The sequence below is a fragment of the Mirounga angustirostris genome, unplaced genomic scaffold (genome assembly GCF_029215605.1).
Source record: "Mirounga angustirostris isolate CCGP_5_RB_7025 unplaced genomic scaffold, mMirAng1.0.hap1 SCAF_6, whole genome shotgun sequence".
Taxonomy (NCBI): Eukaryota; Metazoa; Chordata; class Mammalia; order Carnivora; family Phocidae; genus Mirounga; species Mirounga angustirostris.
The window spans coordinates 40,569,186-40,590,554 of record NW_026991714.1 but is presented as its reverse complement, the minus strand read 5'-3'; the positions used below and the strand labels follow the sequence as shown (position 1 = coordinate 40,590,554).

At 34.2% G+C, this 21,369-nt stretch overlaps 1 protein-coding gene across 4 annotated transcripts in view; it reads right to left on the bottom strand.

Moving 5' to 3' along the window:
• Positions 1 to 21,369, bottom strand: part of CEP350 (centrosomal protein 350) — a 153,634-nt gene that overhangs the window by 106,964 nt on the left and 25,301 nt on the right. The window contains exons 2-8 of one of the 4 annotated variants that reach the window (XM_045877234.3): positions 20,591 to 20,676; positions 19,569 to 19,612; positions 17,370 to 17,484; positions 16,180 to 16,339; positions 11,995 to 12,608; positions 6,829 to 6,942; positions 3,386 to 3,499 (exon numbers count right to left, since the gene is read on the bottom strand). In XM_045877234.3, the coding sequence (XP_045733190.1) occupies positions 3,386 to 3,499; positions 6,829 to 6,942; positions 11,995 to 12,608; positions 16,180 to 16,339; positions 17,370 to 17,484; positions 19,569 to 19,612; positions 20,591 to 20,663 (1,234 nt within the window). In that variant the 5' untranslated portion in view covers positions 20,664 to 20,676. Of the gene's footprint in view, positions 1 to 3,385; positions 3,500 to 6,828; positions 6,943 to 11,994; positions 12,609 to 16,179; positions 16,340 to 17,369; positions 17,485 to 19,568; positions 19,616 to 20,590; positions 20,797 to 21,369 lie in introns of those variants that run through there. The other 3 variants (XM_045877235.3, XM_064594184.1, XM_054507986.2) reach the window with 3 other exon arrangements.

Here is a 21,369-nt window from a genome sequence, read left to right as displayed (position 1 = left end):
AATCTTATGCTTATCTTACACCAAAGTCAAAAGGTTTACAATCTAATTTTTAACACAATGTCCCAAAAATCAAATAGCAGTTTGTTTAAATTTTGATTTATCCACACACCTCAAATAAGTGTAAAATGCTTTGCAAGTTAAGTACCAAATGTTAACGATTCCCAAAACCTCAACCTCAAGTAGAACATTGAATCCAACAGTTTGGGCACAGAACAAAAATATGTCTTAATTATAGTAAGGGTTTGGTTTACCAACAGTACCTGGCACATAGTAAAATATATGTTTGCTGAATGAACAAATGACTTAAACTAAGCATAGGAAAAAAATCTGAAAAAACATGTAACAGTTAACAGTGATTACCTTTGAAGGGGATAGTATTACAGGGAATTTCACATTATATTTATAGATACATATCAGAAGTACATATTACCTTTTTATGAATAAAACAATGATAATCAAAAAGTATCATCAACATTTTAAATTGCCCTCATTATAAAAGTTCATAAAAATAAAAGTATGGTCCAATAAATATAGCTGTTGACTAAGAGAGAAACTTTTCATTTACTACTTTCAGATTGTAAAAAAATTAAAATTAGACCATCATACTCCAACATAGGTGGAGTACTACTGTGTGGCTACTTTAAATTATAATTTCCATAAGAAATTAGAGAAATGCTCTTGTGGTAAGATGCTAAGAGAAAAAGATAAAATGTTATGATTATGATCACCTACTATTATGATTTTAAAACTACTGTAAGGAAATAAAACACTAGTTCTTCAAGTGAGGATAGTGGTGTTCTCTGTTTTCTTCTATTTTTCAAGATTTCTGTGATCCTATTTTATTGTATTTATAATTATTGTATTTAGAGTTCTTTTAAAAAGGCTTCAGGGGTGCCTGAGTGGCTCAGTTGGTTAAGCGACTGCCTTCGGCTCAGGCCATGATCCTGGAGTCCCTGGATCGAGCCCGGCATCGGGCTCCCTGCTCAACAGGGAGTCTGCTTCTCTCTCTCCCTCTCTCCCTCCTCCCTGCTTGTGTGCTCCCTCTCTCTCTCAAATAAATAAATAAAATCTTTTTTAAAAAAGATAAAAAGGCTTCAATTTAAAAGTTTAAGTGAAAGTACAGTTTTAATGAAAACATCCAGTACAAAGAAACAAAATTATAAATCTGTGTGTGCTATTTATGTTTTTGCACCTTGTTATTAACCTTAAATGATCTATCTAAAATATTTAAATGGCTTTAAGTCTATTGCTGAATCTATTTATAAGAAACTTTATGTTCTTAAGCAAAATGAGAGAACAGGCTTCTCTTCGATTTCAGCTTAATTTTCCAAATCAAAAGCAGGCAACCATGAATATACTGGGTAGTTATTTATAAATGCTGGCTTCTGAATATGCTGTGTGGTTATTTCTAAATTCTGGCTTTCTGGAATAGTCTCGTGCAGTCGATGGTAGAAAAAGAAGACTTTCAGTATAGATAAACTATTAATACAGCTTTAGCACATTTAATGACTCTGTCCCTCAGTCACTTCACAGTGCATACATGGGAATCAGCCTAACACAAAACTGGATAAATACAATCCAAGATCAGTATTTACAAGTTATACTGGTCTCAATGCTTCATTTCAAACTATGCCTGGCAAGAATATCAGATAATACCACATGAAAATAACACTTTGTCGTATTTTTTCATGTAAAAATTAGTTTATATTCCAATAATTCATGTTCTTATAAAATCTTATTTTTGGGGGTGCCTGGGTGGCTCAGTCAGTTAAGCATCTGCCTTTGGTTCAGGTCATGATCCCAGTGTCCTGGGATGGAGCCCCACGTTGGGTTCCCTGCTCAGCGAGGAGTCTGCTTTTCTCTCCCCTTGCTTTGCCCCTCCCCCCAGCTCGTGCTCTCTCCCTCTCTCTCAATAAATAAAATCTTTTTTAAAATTTTTTATTTTTTATTTGTATATAGCCAGGTCATTCTGACATCTAGAGTTAACAATGAATGTCACAAAGTATGTTATTTGACATTCTATAGATTAGTCTATGACCAGAAAAACAAGTACCTGGTTAAAAACCAGTGCCCCATCACTCCTGCTCCATGTTCCCATTAAACCTTGTAAAGTCCCTACGATACATTCATCACATTTTATTGTAACTATGTATCTACTGTTTTCCTGACAAGATTATAAGTTTCAAGAAGGCAGGGGCCATGTGTATCCTGCCTACCACTGTATTGCCTAAGCTTAGTAGAGCACAGTGCCTCACATATAACAAGTGCTCACAAATATCTACATAATGAATGAATGTAAGAATGACTGATTCTGAATGTCTCCAAAATGAAAGTGACAAATTCCAAACTTCCTCCACTCTCTCAGCCCAAATTACCCACTAACATGAATAGGACAGCTAAATAACCATTCTCAGGACAGCCAGAAATAATTATTATTATTAATGAAATCATACCTAACATTTGAGTGCTTACCATGTGTCAAATACTCAGTTCCTTTAGGTATTAACTATTTTAATTTTCACAACAACCCTGTGAGAGAAGTACTACTGCTTTCCCATTTTACATATGGGGAAACCAAGGGACACTAAAATTAACTTACTAAAGGAACAAAGCTAGACATGACAGGACTAGGCTATAAATCCACACAACCTGAATTGGGCCTGAAGTATTAATCACTATAAAACTAGGGAATTCTCGGGGCGCCTGGGTGGCTCAGTCGTTAGGCGTCTGCCTTCGGCTCAGGTCATGTTCCCAGGGTCCTGGGATCGAGCCCCACATCGGGTTCCCTGCTCTGCAGGAAGCCTGCTTCTCCCCCTCCCACTCACCCTGCTTGTGTTCCCTCTCTCTCTCTGTGTCTCTCTGTCGAATAAATAAAATCTTTAAAAAAAAAAAAAAAAAAAAACTAGGGAATTCTCTTTTTCCCTGTCCTCACCTATTTAGAGTCTGGCCTGACCACTATTGGTATGGGCTGCCATGCTTTTCTTATGCAACATTCATTCTCTTGTGAGACTAAGTGAAGGGACTTAGTGACAGTTATAAGCAATCCCTTTATATATATAAAAGTTCACTACATAAAAATCATTATCTTTAATCTAGTTCATTTCTATTAAAAATGATATAAAAATGGGGGGGAGAGATGTGTTCAGTATTATGGTGAACATAAGGTTTCATGGGTATAACAGATGTGAGAAGTTATCAAACTAACATTCTATGTACATCTTATTCTGTCAGTTATACCTCAATAAAACACATATATAAAATAAAGATACATAAAATGTACTGAATTTTTCTATGTGCCATTTGGTTAACAAACATTTATTTCCATATAGAATGCCATTTCAGTATTATGTAATTTTAGGTTGGACATGATATTGAGAAAACTAACCTGTTTTGCCTTCTGGACTTGAAAACTGTGTTACCTTTTGGACTTTTCGTACTGGCTTGACCACTTTCTTCTCTTTACTTTTTTCAGCAGGTTTCTCTTTCATAGAGATATCATCTGAAAAGCAGAAACACTTATAGTAAATATTATAATGATTCCTACCCATCCACTCATCCTCTCCCCAGTATGAAAAATCACTGTAAAGTATATGATTCAGGTAGGGAGGAAAAAAACCTTCGCTGAGGCTATTTCTGTGACCCATAAGCTACCAATGCCAACTCCTCATATGGAACAGTCTACAGATTACCACTACCCCCACTGTTAGGTTCTAATTCTTTATTTTCTGTCTTTCATTTTTGTTTTGTTTTCAGAAAACCCTCAAGAAATTTACCTCACTTTCGCAAAGTAGAAGCAGCTATAAAAGTAATGCTTTCCAAGCCAGGGTCATATCATTTATAGAATCTCACAGGTGAGCACTTTCATAGATTCCTATTTCACTTAAAAATTCCTATGTAACTGAGATATTCATGAACTTCTAGAATAAAACTTTATAAAATACTCAGTATAATATTCCCAAATAATGTCAAGGTATTTCACATATAAATCACTTGTCACTAATTTTTTAAATTCCAATCTAGGGGAATAGACTAGCTACACATAAAAACTTAAAAATCAACCTCAGTTACAGATCTGAAGAAGTGTAAACTTAAACTACATATAGAGCTCTGCATTCTGGGCAAAGTGCAAGTGTGAGTCAAAGGCCCTAAAGCAGGAGCATACCTGAGAAACAGCAAGCTGGCCGGTGTGAGTGAAATGAACAGAGAGAAAAGCAGAATTCTAAGAACTAGAGTCCGAGACATAACTGAGGACCAGATCGTGTTGGGCTTTATAAGTCACTGTAAGAACTTCAGCTTTCACCTAAGAATGAGATTGAGATGTTTTTGGAAGTTTGGGGGCAAGGGAGTGATATGATCTAAGTTAAATTCTAACAAGCTTACTCTAGCAGCTGTGATGAGAAAAGATGAATTAGAAGAAGGAGAAGCAGAAGACCAGTGAGAAGGCTACTGCAATAATCATGCAAGAGACTCATGGTGGTTTAGATCTAGGGAGTAGTGACAGAGGTGGGGAAAGTGGTTATATTTTTAGACATATTTTGGACAATATGAAATATAAGGTCTCAGAAAAATACGGGAATCAAGGAAAACTCAAGATTTGGGGCCTACACCCCTGAAATAAATAATAATACATTATATATTATTATTACATAATATTATATAATAATACATTATATGTTAACTAATTGAATTTAAATAAAAAAAAAAAAGATTTGGGGCCTGAACAAGTAGAAAGATAGGACGGAGGGACTATCAGAGGAGTAGGTTTAAGGGATATATCATGACCCCATTTAGTTAGCTCTATTTTGGATATATTAAATTTGAGAAACCCATTATACATCCAAAGGGAGATGTGGAGTCAGTAGCTGGATATGACTCTGAGTTCAGAGAAGTCTAGGCTAGAGACATGTATTTGGGAATCATCGGCAACAGAAAATATTTAAATCCCTGAGACTAGATGAGTTTGCCTAGTGTGTATGTAATTTAGTAATAGTAGTAGAAGGAGAAGTAGAAGAAAAAGAAGAGAAAAGAAAAAGAAAGAGAGAGAGAGGAAGAGAAAAGAGGGAAAAAAAAAAGGATAGATCCAAGTACTGAGACCAGGGCATGGCTCTGTTTAGATATCAGGGAGCCGATTAGGGGGAAAAAACAAACAACAACTGAAAAGCAGCACCTAGACTCAGAAGGAAAACCAAACATTTAAGGTATCCTAGATGTCAAGTAAAAAGTTTCAAGAAAGAAGTGACTGATTATGTCTAATTGTTGCACAGAGATCAAGATGACAACTGAGAATTAAACACTGGATCTAGCAATGCGGAAGTCATTGATGACCCTAAAATTAGCAGTCCACAGAGAAGCTGGAGCAAAAACCAAATAGAAAGGATTCAAGAGTGAAAGGTAGGAAAAAACCTGGAGACGATGAGTATAAGGTAAATAGGAGAGAAACAAGGCAATAACTGAAGAGAGCAGGGCCAAAAGAGGGGTTCTTTTATGATGGCTGAGATAACAGCACGTCATCAGTGTGTTGATGGGCATGCCGTTGTAGAGAAGGAAAACTTGATGACACAAAAGAAAGGAAATAAGGACAAAGTAATGTCCTTAAGTACACAAGAGTAAATGGAATCTAAAACACAAATAGATGGGCCAGTCCTAGCCAAAAGAACAGAGTTCAACCACCATGAGAAAGAAGGATTTTTTTTTTTTTTTTTTAAACAGGTTCCACACTCAGCATGGAGCCCAAAGCGGGGCTCAAACTCATGACTCTGAGATTATGACCTGAGCCGAGATCAAGAGTTGGACACTTAAATGACTGAGCCACCCAGGCGCCCCGAGAAGGCAGTCTTAATAGACCTCTTGAAGAACTCTTTGGTGTACATCATTCTACTAGTCTGACCTATGAAGGAATACTGTTAATTATCCCTATCTTAGAGATGAGAAAACCAAGGAAGAGGGGTTATGTAACACTGGTAGTACACATAGGTAATAAGAGGCAGAGCTAGAATTTGACTCAACTTTAAGTTGATTCCACAATCTTTGCTCTTAACTATTATATTATACTCCCTTTCCACCTGAGGGAAAAAATTCTAAATACAGTGTTCCAGTAATAATAGCAGGAAAACTGGACACTTAATACCACAAAATTTACTAGTAAAATCTCCACTGGGGCTTAGTAGTCTCGAGCTTTAGAGTCAGACAGGGTTGGCTTTGAATCTTGGCTTCAATTCTAAACTACCCTATACAACCTTGGGAAAATTATTTTGTGAGCCTCCATTTCCACAACTATAAAAAAATACAAAAGTCTAAGAATGCAGCACCTTGCCCCCAATCACAGCAAGTGTTCAATAACTAGTAACATTATTATATGATCTTCCTATTTCCCTCTTCTAATCTTTCATAAATCCCTTCTATTTCCAATTCTGTAAATGTATTCCTTTCCTTTGATGTTTTTCTTTCTGCATCTTGCCCTCTTGTTCGTATCATCTTATCTGCTGCCTGCCAAATTACTGACCATCTCAAAGATCTCAGAGGTCTAGTAGAAATAAACTTCAACTAGACTCAGCTATGTTTCCTTCAAATCAGACAGGCCTGACTTTAAAAGTCCCTCAGGTTAAAAATAGCCTAGTTTCTGTATCATCAGACATGTATACTAATTTTAATCCTGGAGGAGAGCCTAGAGGCTAAGAGAGCCTTATGACTGAAACCACAACAACTTAAGTATACCATGCAGTTAAAAAAGGGAAATATCTTTAGTTAGGTGACAATTTTATGTTTAAATATGATGTTAGATAGCATACATGATAAAATATGCAAAATCTAAGAAAGCTCTACTCTCACCTGCAAAGTGAAGTGCTAAGTCTCGATACAATTCTCTACTCATGTTTTGAAATTCAGCCTCCTGCCACACTTTCCCATCAGGTGTTCGAATCTTGGTCTCTGAAGGATTGAAGCCTAATTTATACCAACAATACAAAACATTCTTATCAAAATTGCTTTACAAATTGTTACACTTTTTTTAAGTGAAATATAATTAACATACTATAAAATTCACTCTTTTAAAGTATACAGTTCAATGGTTTTTAGTATATTCACAAAGTTATGGACTTACCCCCTTATCTAATTTCCTGTACCCATTAGTAGCCACTCCTCCATCACTCTCTCTATTCCCTGGCAACCACTAATCTACCTTCCATCTTCATGGATTTGCCTATTCTGGACATGTCATACAAATAGAATCATACAATATGTGGCTTTTTAGGTCTGCCTTCTTTCTTTCACTTAACATAATGTTTTCAATGACTGTGTAACATGTATCAAAGATCTCTTTTTATTACTGAATGACAGTGCATTGTATGAATATACCAACGCTGTTTATCCACTTATCAGCTGATGGACCTTTGAACTGTTTCTACTTTTTGGCTAGTATTAACAACACTGCTATGAACATTCATGTACAAGTTTTCCAGTGGACATATGTTTTCAATTCTCTTGCATATTATACCTCGGAGTGGAATTGCTGGGTCATATGGTAACTTCATGTTTAACTTTTTGAGGACTGTCAAACCATTTTCTAAAGGAGCTGCACCATTTGACATTCTCATCAGCAATGTACGAGGGTTCCAATTTCTCCACATCCTTGTTATTGTCTCTTGTTTTTATGAGGATCCTAGTGGTTGTGAATGGTATCTCACTGTGGTTTTGATTTGTGTTTCCCTAATAACAAATGGTGTTGAGCAGCTTTATAAGCTTTTTAAAGAAGGATGCATAATTAGCTATCACATAATGTACTGGTAAATACTCTTTGGAAAAAGTAAGCTTCACTGAGATGAAGCAATATACATTTGTTCAAAAAGACTAGAAATGGAGAAGCACTAAATTAAATGGTAAGTGAATATCGTTCATAAATTATGGATTTCAGACACAGAACTAACTACTCTTCTCAGGACTAAGAAAGATAGAACACTAATTCTTTCTCTGGAGAGAGGCATTAATTGCTACTGTCTGATTTTTGCCTATGGCTGAACAAACAGACAAGCTGCTATCTACACAAGCAAAATGCACCCAAAGTGTGGAAAACAGGTCTTGAAAACCTATTTGTTCAATTTCTCAACAATCAACAAACATTATTTCCTAGGGATTAATATTCTGATTTCCTATTTTGAACTGATCTCTACTCTTTAAGAAATACCCTAAACTTGGAATGTTATTTTACAAAATAATAAAATAATGAGTATGGATGATAACCAGGGTAGTATAAAGATTTATATTTTCAGATGGGTTCAACTTACCAAAGAATTGGCAGCCAATAAATATTTGTAAAATTAAATCAATGTAAAGAATAGACTAGAGTCAGAAATTGGTAAAAGCACTCTAGAAGTGTTAAATAAAATGTACTAAATTGATTACATGTCTAATAGAAATTAACCTATTCAGCTCTGGGGCACAATAGCATAAGCTTAATTTCACCTGACATTTGTGGCAAGGGGCATGCGATCATGCCTATACGAGGAGAAATTTTATAAATGTAGCATCTAGTTTGTTGCAAACTATGGTCTGTAATAAGAAAGTATGGCAATCCCATGCCAATCTCTCTCTCTCTCTCAACTTTTCATCACCATCACCCCCAACTCATGTCTCTACATTCAACTCTCATTTTTTTCCCCTCTCCTCTCAAGGAAACATTTCTCTCTACCAGAGCCTTTCTTTATATTTCCATCTTCACTTATAAATTAACTTGAAGAAGCTTTCAATATCTACAACAGTTTCTTTTTCTGTCCCCCAATTTTAGAGTAGCCCCCCTTTACACTTCCCGCAGTTTCCGTTACCTCCTGTCAACCAGGCTGCAGGATCAGGTGATCCTCGCGTTGTCAGAAGGCCAAGAGCAGTAGCCTAATGCTACAGCAGTGCCCATGTCCCCCCTCCATCTCCTCACACAGGCCCCCATCACCTCACAGCATCACAACAAGGTGAGGACAGCACATAACCTTTATTACAGGGCATTGTCATAATTGTTTATTTTATTATTAGTCATTGTTGTTAATATATTACTGTATCTAATTTATAAATTGAACTTTATCATAGGCATGTATGTATAGGAAAAAAGGAGTATTTATAGGGTTCAGTACTGTCCAGTTTCAGGCATCCATTGGGGGTCTTGGAATGTATCCCCCAAGGATAGAGGGGACTATTATATTTCCACTCTTTGTCCCCTTTTTTTCTTACTAGCTGAATTTATTAAATAGAAGAAAAAATTTATGGTGCATTTATGTTCAAGACACTGTACTAGGCTCTGAAATAAAATAAGGATGACCAATATAAGGTCGTAAACTTCATGGGCATTTACACCAGGGAGAAAAATGTATGCAAACAACTAAGTATAAAACAAAAATCACATAAACACTGTTTGTGTTCACACTTCAAATTTTAAAGCAGAATCACAGAACACTTCCTATGTCTTTAAAGAAAGAAAAAACATACATGAAAAACCAAGGTTTAGAATAGGCTTATATACTAACAAAGTTATAAAAAAAAGAAAGAAAATAAACACACACAGTTTGTGTATGCAAAAATTATCTCCGGAAGGATATATAAATTGTTAACACAAGTAATCTCCAGAAAGGGAACAGGTAGTTGGAGCACAAGAGCTTTTCAAGGTACACCCTTTTCATCTTTTGAATTGTGAACCAAGTATATTTATTAAGTATTTGAACAAATGAAATTAAAATGTCACTTTAGAATACAGCATATTAAGATCCTTTTCATTTACATTTACAAGCCAAAAAGTTGACAAAAAATAGTTCTTCACTGTTGGAAAAAATAAATCCATTGCTCAGGACACTGGAAACCATATTGTTATGATTTCTCAAATGTATGCTACACTTCATAAATTAGCCCCCCAAAAGTTCTATTTGTAAAATATTTTAATATTAAATATTAAAAATATTAAATTATTTATTATTTAATATTAAAATGTTAAAAATTAATAAGCCACCATGATTGACAGGAGGAAACAGAAACTGCGGAAATTGTAAAGGGGGGACTACTCTAAAATTGGGGGACAGAAAAAGAAACTGTTGTAGATATTGAAAGCTTCTTCAAGTTAATTTATAAGTAAAAATGCAAATATAAAGAAAGGCTCTGATAAGATAAATGTTTCCTTGAAAGGAGAATATATGGGAAATACAGCCACCAACTCAAAGGAAGTTAAGATTTTAAGATTTTCACTCTGGTTCTTAGGGTTGTGTTTTGTTTTGTTCTATTTTTAATTTTTAGATTTTTATAAATTATTAAATAAAATATGGATTTAAGTTAACCATCTTAAGTTTGCCTTAGTGGACTAACTTTTGGAATTTCAGAACTTTGACTTCCAGAATAAACACATCTTAAATGTACAATCTTCATTTAATGGATCTGACATTAGTATAGCAAAAGTTCTAGATAATCACTATCTCAGAACCAACAAGAACATTTTGACCCCACCATTTGCTATTTGCTCTGTTAACAGTGTGGACAATTACTACATGGTACACAAATGACTAGAAGGATATGAAATAATTTAATTAATAATACATTAGACCAATCCTGGATAACAGAGCAAGTTTTCAGTATTCCCTAAAGGTAACTGCTCACAATTTTATCACAAGTTAGCAAAAATAAAATGCAAATCATCCATCTCTTACCTAATTCACAATGAATAGCACTAGCAAAACATGATAAGCAACACAAAATAAAATGGATAATTCCTCTAACTGTATGTATAAAATTTGTTCTGGAGAAAAAGACTAAACACCTTAGGACTACAAAGAACTGCAAAGCTGGTCAGAGAAAAGTTAGACTTGGTAGAAAAATACAAAACAAAATTAACTATAGCAAAAACTGTCCTAGTTTGTTAACAACTTAAAATTAACAGGAAAAAAATGAATCTTGATAATATTTTGATCTTTATATACTGATCTAGAAAAACTGAACTTTGAAAGTATCACAAAAGAAAGGCTATGGTAAGCAGAAGTTTTAATGACAAAAGTCTAACAGAGATTAATCTGGTCAATGAATCAACTTTTTTTTTTTTTTTAAGATTTTATTTATTTATTTGACAGAGAGAGAGCTAGAGCAGGAACACAAGCAGGGGGAGTGGGAGAGGGAGAAGCAGGCTTCCCGGGGAGCAGGGAGCCCGAAGTGGGGCTTGATCCCAGGATCCTGGGATCATGACCTGAGCTGAAGGCAAACGCTTAACAACTGAGCCACCCAGGCGCCCCGAATCAACTCTTTATATTAAAAACTTCACATGCATGAATAACCCTGAAAATAATTTCAGGAACATAAAAATACAAACTCCTTAAAACCACCATATGTAAAAACTTGAGTTGCCTACAAAACAGAAATTCTCTGGGAAAAGCATTTTCTCAATGAAAATCTATCTATATTGGTATAAATCTGATTTATTTTAAAAAATTTTTTTAGGTATAAATCTGATTTAAATATTTCTCAAACATGGGGGGAAAACCTTTTTTGTCAAAACTCAAAACTTAAAATAACAACAGGATCAAAATATCAGTGCCAAAATATTCTGTGACCAAATGTAACTGGAATTGACTAAATTATCTTTTAAATACTTACTTTTGAAAGAATGCCTAACAGCAACCCAAATACAATGGCAGAATAAGAGTAATATTCTTCCAGTTCTCTGAAAATGGTACTAATTCTTATTTTCTCTTTTGTTCAACTTATTAACTGTTCAAATAGGGGTTCTTAAACTGTAAGAATCTCCTGAGGGACTTGTTAAAAATTCCAATTCTGGACTCTATACCCAAAAATTCTCATTTAGGTCCAGTGTGGCATCCAAGAATCTGAGTTTTTAACCTGTACCTTGAATTAATTTCTTAAGCATTTGATTTGAGAATCACACCCTGTTCTGAAGATAATCCCCTCTATTCAAATACATCCTAGGGAGAAAGGGGGACAAGAAGGCAGGGAGACAGAAAGACACAAAGACTGATTACAAACCTTTATATGTTGGAGCAGGTGGTGCTGTTGCCACTTTCCTGACCTTTGCTGTCACTGAGTTATCAACATTAACAACCATTACTGGATGGTCAATATGACCCAGATTCTGACCCCGGCCATTTGTTTCTTCTGAGTGTTCCCACTGTTTCCTAATTCGCTCCTTGAGTTTCTCCAGTTTGACATCATGTTGTCGCTGCTTTAAGATATCTAACCTTTGGGAATTAGAAGTACTAGTAGAGGATGGAGAAGAGTCAGTTATCCGTAACACTTTTGGATCAACATCATGGCCCATGTTACTTACAGAAGCCTTCTCATTTCCTTTTGCTCTATTAGGATTTTCTTCCTCAGTTCTCACAGGAGCTGCCATCTTAATCAAACATTCAGAATTTTGCAATGCATCAATTGCTGGTCGATCATTTAAAAACCTAACCACTGTATCACTGATGACAGATGACTGGGAGCTCTCAAAATCACAGCAATGTATATTCTGTTCTTCTCGATTGCATATCATCCGGTTCCTGTTCTCAGGCTTTTCTTCATTAACATCCACACAATATACATGCTTTGACTCTAGATGGCTAGGACTTATATTGGAAGTTGTACCATGGATTTCCCTATTATTAAAAAATAATAAGTTTTGAATAAAGATTTCAAAAACCAAATTGAAACCAGTCGTACAAACTGAAGGGGGAATTCTAAGCTAACATTAGAGACCCCAAAAAAGTCTTGGAATTCCAGTAGGTTAAATAACAAAATAACCATTACTAATATTAAGATTCAATGCTCAATGCACCCTCTATCAAGTTAGATGGCAAATAACCTAAATCATTAATCTGCATATTATAAAATAAGAAATATGCAAAAGATATATGGAGAGATATAGGATGACAGAAAACAGGATGACAATCTGACTTTGGATATTCACTTGACATCTATTTCCAAAATGTATATTTTACTTCTCTATTAAATCTTTTTTTTCCCCCTATGAAATCTTAAATACAGGAAAAAAAGTTCTCAAATTTTGTATTTGTAACTTCTAAATAATGTACCAAATGAACAAACAGATTGGAAGTAGAAGTGAAGTGGGGGTATAATAAATATTTTCCTCCAAATAAATGTAGTTAGTAAAGTTAAGTGTCTCTGAACCACAGGCCACTTTTTTTGGTATCTTCAAACAATGTAAAGCACATCTAGAAATTGTGGAGTAAGCAAAGACTAGGCATTGCCAAAGTACCTCACAAAGTCCATATTCTCTACTCATAAAAACATTAGCAAAAGTCTTCCTCCAGAGGCTATTTTTATTTTATTCTATTTATTTATTTATTATTTTATTTACATGATCATTCTAGTAAGTTATATTTTAGGAACAGAAACAGTTTATTAAAAGGGAGGTTAATGAAGACAAGCCTCAGCAGTAAGAAGAGCACATAATTGATGAAAAAATACCCAACAAAATTATAAAAGTGAACATAACAATCTGGATCTGCAATGTCTGAAAGTGTAGACATTAGCCACATGTGGCTACTGAGCACTTGAAATGTGGTTAGCCCAAATGGGAGATATGCTACAATGTAAATTACATACCAGATTCTAAAGACTTACAATGACAACAAAAAAAGAATGTAAAACATCTTCATGTGTCTAGGTATCGCACTACTAAAAAAGTTAAATTATGTGTGGCTCACGTTAACAATTCTATTATATACCACTGATCTAGATGTTTCGTGTAAAGGCATAAAACTCTAAATACCACAAAAATTCTTAAAGCCGTAATTCTGTTATAGTGTAATATAGTAATTATACCTATTGTGAGTCTATGGGTATGTACATTTTTCTAAGGAGATAGTCTACAGTTTTCATCAAATTCTCTTTGGAATCCATGACCCAAAGAACATTAGACCCTGTTCTGAATGGTTGATTATTAAACAAGATGGGGGCTGAGAACTGACTCCTGTAGCTTCCACTAGAGATCAAGACTAAATTCAGTTATTTGCACTACCTTTACCAGACCACAATAATTCATAGTTAAAATAATTTAGGTATAAAATTAGCACATATAAAGAATAAAATAAAGCAAAAAAAGGTAGTTTACGTAACATGTCACAATCTTAAAACGGGAAGGACAGTTGAGCCCACACCACCAAAAAAAAAGTAATTTCAGTCTTTCATTAACTCATTCATTAAATATTTACTAAATACATATAAGGGTGTTTATTACACAATTCTTTCAACTTTTCTGTAAATATGAAAATTTTCATAATAAATGTTAGGAAAAAATATTTATGGAATACTTAGTAAATGACAGGCATTAAGCTAATGTTTTGAGAATAAGATAGATTTACAGCCTTACATAAGCTATGTAATGGGTAGATATGGAATCAAAATATAATGCAACATGAAAATGCTTTAACAGAGGAAGTTATAGAGTATTATAAGAGCACACAACAAGGATTAAATAGGCTGTGGGAATGGAGTGGAATAGAAACAGATCTGGCAATGTTTCATATAAAAGGTGCTACAGTGAGTCTTAAGTGATGGAGTCAGCCAGGTGAAGGACGTTCTATTCACAGCTATCCTATGGGTATTTCTTTTAATCCTAAAAGATATATAATTTACAAAATTTTAAATATCAAGTAGTATTCTTTGCAGGAAGAATACCAGAATATGGATAAAGAGTAATTTATAGTTTCAATTCCGATGATGATTATGTTTCCAGGCAAGTTGCTTAATATTTGTGTGGTTAAAGACTTCTGAACTCTGATTATTTTTCACATTTTTTCTTTCTTCTTTTACTAAACTATGAACTTTTCTTTTTTTTTTTTTTTTTAAGATTTTATTTATTTATTTGACACAGAGAGAGAAAGCACAAGTAGGCAGAGAGGCAGGCAGAGAGAGAGGGAGAAGCAGGCTCTCCACTGAGCAGGGAGCCAGACATGGGGCTCGATCCCAGGACCCAGGGATCATGACCTGAGCCGAAGGCAGCCGCTTAACCGACTGAGCCACCCAGGCGCCCCTAAACTATGAACTTTTACCCAGATTAATTCCCTGACCTTCTCTCTGTATCTTCTTCACCATTTTTATCGCTTCAACACTAGTAAAAACTCCCAAATTTATATTCCCAGCCCTGACCTTTTCACACACATTCCTGGTCAAATTTTCAAATGCCTACTGAATATTTTCACCTAGATTATTTCAAAACTGTATCAAATCAAATATTGATATTATGAACTGATATGAACCCATGATCTACCTCCATCTCCCAAATTCTTTATCTCAAATTTAAGAGTACAAACATACACCCAGTAATATCTGGCACCATCACGAAACTCCTTGACTTACTGACTGTCATTTTATAACACTAAAAATGTTAATAAGTGAAACAAAGAAATAAAAGGTCCAGTGTTTATTACTTATGACTATTTGCTATACTGAGAGCATTAACACATATTTTGTAACATTAGTAAAATGTTCCTCAAATATAAAATTCTATCATTTTATCTACTGAATATCCTAAATTACCAGCTAAAAAAAATACATATCATTTGATATTACCCATACTATCAAAACTCATACATCATTCCTGAACATCTGATAAAATAAGTTGCTGAAAGGAGCCACTAACAACAAAGTGAAATAATAAACCAACTCACATTCTCAATAGGAAAGAAATTTTAGGTAACTGATTACTGCTATAAAAAAAAAAAAAAAGAAGAAACTAAGCTATAAAAAGTTCATTATGCACAACACCTAATCTGAGATATTAAGGAAAAAAATATCCATACTTCCAGAGACTGAATAATCTGTCTGCAGGAAACATATATATTACAATGGTTGTTATTCACATTTTTTCTTTCTCCTTTTACTAAACTATGAACTTTTACCCAGATTAATTCCCTGGCCTTCTCTCTGTATCTTCTTCACCATTTTTATCACTTCAACGCTAAATACATATAAGGGTGTTTATTTAGCCTGGGCTATTACTTCTTCCCCCCAAATATTTAATCTGTAAAAGAGTGGGAAGTCAGTATTTCATAATATAAAAGATTTTTGCTTTATCCTTTTGGAAAATGAAAGAGGTAATAATACTAGAGTCAGAGTGCTATGAAAAACTCAGAAAATAAACCATAATCTTATTGTAAATATTACAGGCTAAACCTACTTGATAATTTGTTTTTGAACACTAACCTGTAAGAAACCAAAGGTTCACGAAACTCCACACGGTTATTTTTCTTTACGTTGCTCTCCAGAGTGGTAACTCTGAGAGGGCTCCGGGATTTCTCTTTCCGTGATGTGCAAGATTTGGCGGTTGGAGCATCAGCCCAAGAATCATCCCGGTATCTACCATCTGAAGAAAAAGGACATCTGTAAGAACATACGACTGCCTCTGAATTTGACTAGTATTTGTGACAATAACAGGTATCTATTATTTCTGGCTTCTCTAGTTGGATGTTATATGATAAGTAGATGAGAAACATTCAGGTTAAATTATTATAGTAACTCAATCTATAGAGAAAAAACTATTCCAAACAATGAAAAACTCTACATATAAAATTTTTTGTCAAAGGCTGCCACTCACTTAAAAAAAGAATTATCAAGTAAAACCCATCAGACTCACAGGTTAAAAAAAAAAATTAGTTTTAATGGAAAGTACTAACCTCTAGGTTTTAGCCCACTAATTAAGAAACCACAGAATTACATATATGAAAGATAATCAAAGAAAGTATTTGTATTTTGTCAATCAATGACAGTATCTATTAGATATTCCAATTATGATTTAAAATCCCCTAAAAATATGTAAAACTCATTAAGTCAACTAAATCTCAAAGTTGATAGATCTATGAATTTTAAAAAAGACACAGATAATTCCAAACACTTAAAATCAAATTCTCATCACTAAAAACCAATGAAAACTCACTGTCAAAGGTGATGTAGTGATGCTAAAGTCCCTGATCAAAAGATGGTGAAAACATGGGGCACCTGGGTGGCTCAGTCGGTTAAGCATCCGACTCTTGATTGCTGCTCAGGTCATGATCTCAGGGTGTGAGATCAAGCCCCACAATGGGCTCCGTGGTTGAGATTCTCTCCCTCTCCCTTTGCCCCTCCCCCTACTCGCTCTTGCTCTCTAAAATAAATAAATTTTAAAATCTTAAAAAAAAAAAAGATGGTGAAAACATCATCTACAGTCACTGAACATGAGGCACCTTCATAACTACTCAGTACCAAAGACAAAAAAAATTAAATGTTGATGAGGTATCATCTCTGACAAAAGAGCTAGCAAATATAAGGGACTATAAAGAGAAATTAAACTGAAACAAAACTAATATCAAAATTTATATTTAATATATTTGTATCTTTGGAAGTAACTTTATACATACCTTTTCTACTTATTTTTCGGGTAGCACTTGCAGAAGATTTCTTGGTATCCATGACAGAATCAAACACAGCTGTACTTGTAGGGGCTACTTCTAATTTGTTTTCAATGTGTCTCAGCTAAAGTTTAAACACCATCACAACAAATAGGTTAATTTTGTAAATAAACCAGCTACCATTGATTTACATAGTTAATTTTTTTTTTTTTACTTTTTTTTTTTTTTTTTTTTTTAACGTAAGCTCTATCTATGCCCAATGTGGGGCTTGAACTCATGAGCTTGAGATCAAGAATTACACGTTCTCCTGACTGGGCCAGCCAGGCGCCCCAATTTACAAAGTTATTTAAATTATATTGTCCAATACCTTTCTCCAAAGTCAAAACAACTCAGGAATTTTTTCAATATTTTTTTTCAATATTCTTTTTTTCATTACTTATTACTTCACCTATAGTAAGAAGTGATACAATGCTGCCCAAATTTGGACAAGAAAATCAAAAAGATTCTGAAGAATATCAAAAAGTTTCTATTTGTCTTCTTGACCTATTTTTTTTTATTGTTGAGTTTTTTTTAAGCAAGCAGTACATTTTCTAACATTGTATGTCACATATCATTATGCTATATATCCTGTGCATTTTACATGCAAAAATTAGGAAAGAACAATTCAGATGGACTAAAATTTAGAACTGTTCTGGGGCGCCTGGGTGGCTCAGTCATTGGGCGTCTGCCTTCGGCTCAGGTCATGATTCCAGGGTCCTGGGATCGAGCCCCGCATCGGGCTCCCTGCTCGGCCGGGAGCCTGCTTCTCCCTCTCCCACTCCCCCTGCTTGTGTTCCCCTCTCTCGCTGTGTCTCTCTCTGTCAAATAAATAAAATCTTAAAAAAATAAAATAAAATTTAGAACTGTTCAAACAACTACAACTTTTTAATAGTCTTATGTCTATAAAATAAGTTTCACAATAAAGATAAAATTCACAAGATAGAAAACTCAGGTTTCCATACACTTTACAATATAAGTCAACTTCTGGTAAAACCACCAATGTTCTTAATTATTTAATAAAGCATTTTCCCCTAATTATATGCTTACAAGAGAAAACCTGGAAAACACAGAAAAGGTATAAAAAGTGAAATTAAAATCATCAAAATTCCACCACATAGAGATAAACACTTTATGTAAAATCCTGATTTATCTTCTCTCAAATTTTTGTGGTACAATGTACTCACAAAATTGGAATAAATCTTCATAATCTGTATCAGGCTTTTTCCCCCATTTATAGTATAAGCCCCTTATCACCCTTAAAAATAATTTCTAAAAACACAATAGTTTTGAAAAATGACTATTAACAGTTCAGCTCTAAATTAGGTTAACTCTAAATTAAACTGGGGATAAAAACTATTCCTACATTGTAGATATATAATGCTCATGTGTAATGTTGTATTTGACCCTACATTATGACCAAATCTAGGTTATAGTACCTTTTCCAGATGCATTTTCATACCAGTTCAAAAGATTAGGGGACAGAAAATACCATATTCACACAGTAAAGAAACAGGTGACTCAAATTCAGGTAGGATACAAAAGAAAACAAGAAAGGACATATTAGGAGAGTAATTTTCCTAGAGAGCAAATGAAAAAGAAAAGAAAAAGCAAAGAATCTCCCTTCAAAGGGACTATGCATCAGTTGGCAAATTTGGATTCCTAAACTCCTGACAAGACTGGACAGAATACAAATGAAAACAGGTTGCCCATAGTTATTCTTCAGCAGTACTGAGAGAAAGCAGTCTGTCATTGCCACAAAAGAGGTAATACCTAGTCCATTAAAGAAACTGTTCCTTTCCTTTCCTCTCTGACTCTGGGCCTTCTACACAGACAAAGCCCCACATTCCCAAATCATTTTTGTTTTAAATCTTCATTTCAATACACCAAATGAACAAATTTATTAAAGGAGAATAAACAGCACAAATTATTTTAGTATTTTATATGCCATAGTGTTAATGTTCCTGATACCTAAAGTAGTGTCTTGATTATCCTTTTACTATTTAATAGTCATTATTAATGCTCATTTTGTAATATATGGTACTTCACTTCTTACCAAAATCTTTATTTTCCTATGAAAAAAGTACTATAGAAAAAAATTTAATCTATTCAATCATAACAGGAAACTAATTTTAAACCAGAAAGAAATAAACGGAAGCTCTAACTACTTACAGCAGCCTTAGTCTGAGAAAGTGCATCCCACGATGTGGTTATATCTGCTGGGGAACATTGATATTTACTGAATCAGAATCTCTAAAGTAGTCCTCAAAATCTGCATTTTAATAAGCTCCTAAATGCACTCAAAAGTGTGAGAACCATTTTATTAGGCAGAACTATTTCTCAGCAAATGCTTTATCATATTGAACCAAAACATGGTTCTTTTCCCATTCTATAAAGCCAAGCTTCCTAGTACACAGTTTAGAATTGTATTAGACACTGATCCTATTAGTTCTTAGGACAACACCCCCACTCATAGCCCCATCAGACATCAACAATAAGCAATATCCTCGATTTATCTCAGTGACCTAAACAAAAAATTTTGTATTGTAGTGTATTTCACAATTATGATGTTGAAAAGATTAGAAAATTACTCCACACCTCAATCTACCAGTAGAAACAAAGGTAAAATCTAGTCTTTCAGATAACAGCCCTTCAAATGGTACAAGGCCACCTAGTTCCCTTAAATCATCCTTCCCTCCAAATGTTCCTCATGTGACATGATTTCCAGATCCCTCATAAACCCGATAATCTTCCTCCAGATATACTCTAGTTTGTCAATGCACGTCAAAATATATCATGTCCTAATTAAAGTAACCCCCAATGCATCATTTAAAAAAAAATAGTTCAATGAGACTTTGCCTTTTCTTATCTGTGCACGATAGGTCTAAAACTGTATTAGGAGCTATATTATATCATTTATTGACATTAATTAGAATTTCCAAGAAACTTTGTAAAACCAATTTTACATATACTGATTCTTTTTTGTTTTCCTTTATGAAACAGTTTGCCATAGGACGCCTTTGAAGGTGAGGTACCTTGCATATTTAAAACAAACTGAACTTCAAAAATTATCCATTTTTTATAAATCAAAGTATATGTATAATTTTCATTTATTGATTAGTCCAGGATTTTATACACATGACCTAAACAAGGCAGGCACTAAGTTCTAAAGTTTAAAAAAAAACAAATCATACCTTGAACAGTATCCTTGCTTTGAGAGTTCCTTGGATTTGGTAAAGGCACCTCTTTTGATTTGCTGCTCCTCATCCTGCCAAATTACCTACAATCACATCATCACCATTCATTAAACATCAATATTATAATATTAGTAAAGAAAATACTCTTTTATCTTAACTTTCATGAAAGTCAGAAAAGGATTTTGTCAACTCTAAAAGTTATCTTTATGCCCTCTTTAGAGTCCCTTATAATCCAGTAACTTTATTTTTCCTTGGAAAAATTAAAAAGTCTATCATGACCACCTCACACCAACTAGGATGCCTATTATCAAAAACAAAGAAACAAAACAACAACAGAAAATAACAAGTGTTGATGTGGTGAAACTGGAACTCTTGTGCACTGTTGGTGGGAATGTAAAATGATACAGCCTCTATGGAAAGCAGTATGGCAGTTCCTCAAAAAATTAAAAATAGAATTAACCATATGATCCAGCACAAAAGAACTGAAAACAGGGTCTCAAAGAGACATTTGTACACGCATTGTTCATAGCAGCATTGTTCACAATAGTCAAAAAGTGAAAGCAACGAAAATGTCCATCAACATATGAAAAGGTAAGTAAAACGTGGTATATACATACAATGGAATATTATTCAGCACTAAGAGGGAAATTTTGCCATTTTCTATAATACAGATGAACTTTGGGGACATCAACTAAGAGAAATAAGCCAGTTACGAAGATGAATACTGTATGATTCCACTTATGTAAGGTACCTAGAGTAGTTAAAATCATAGGGAC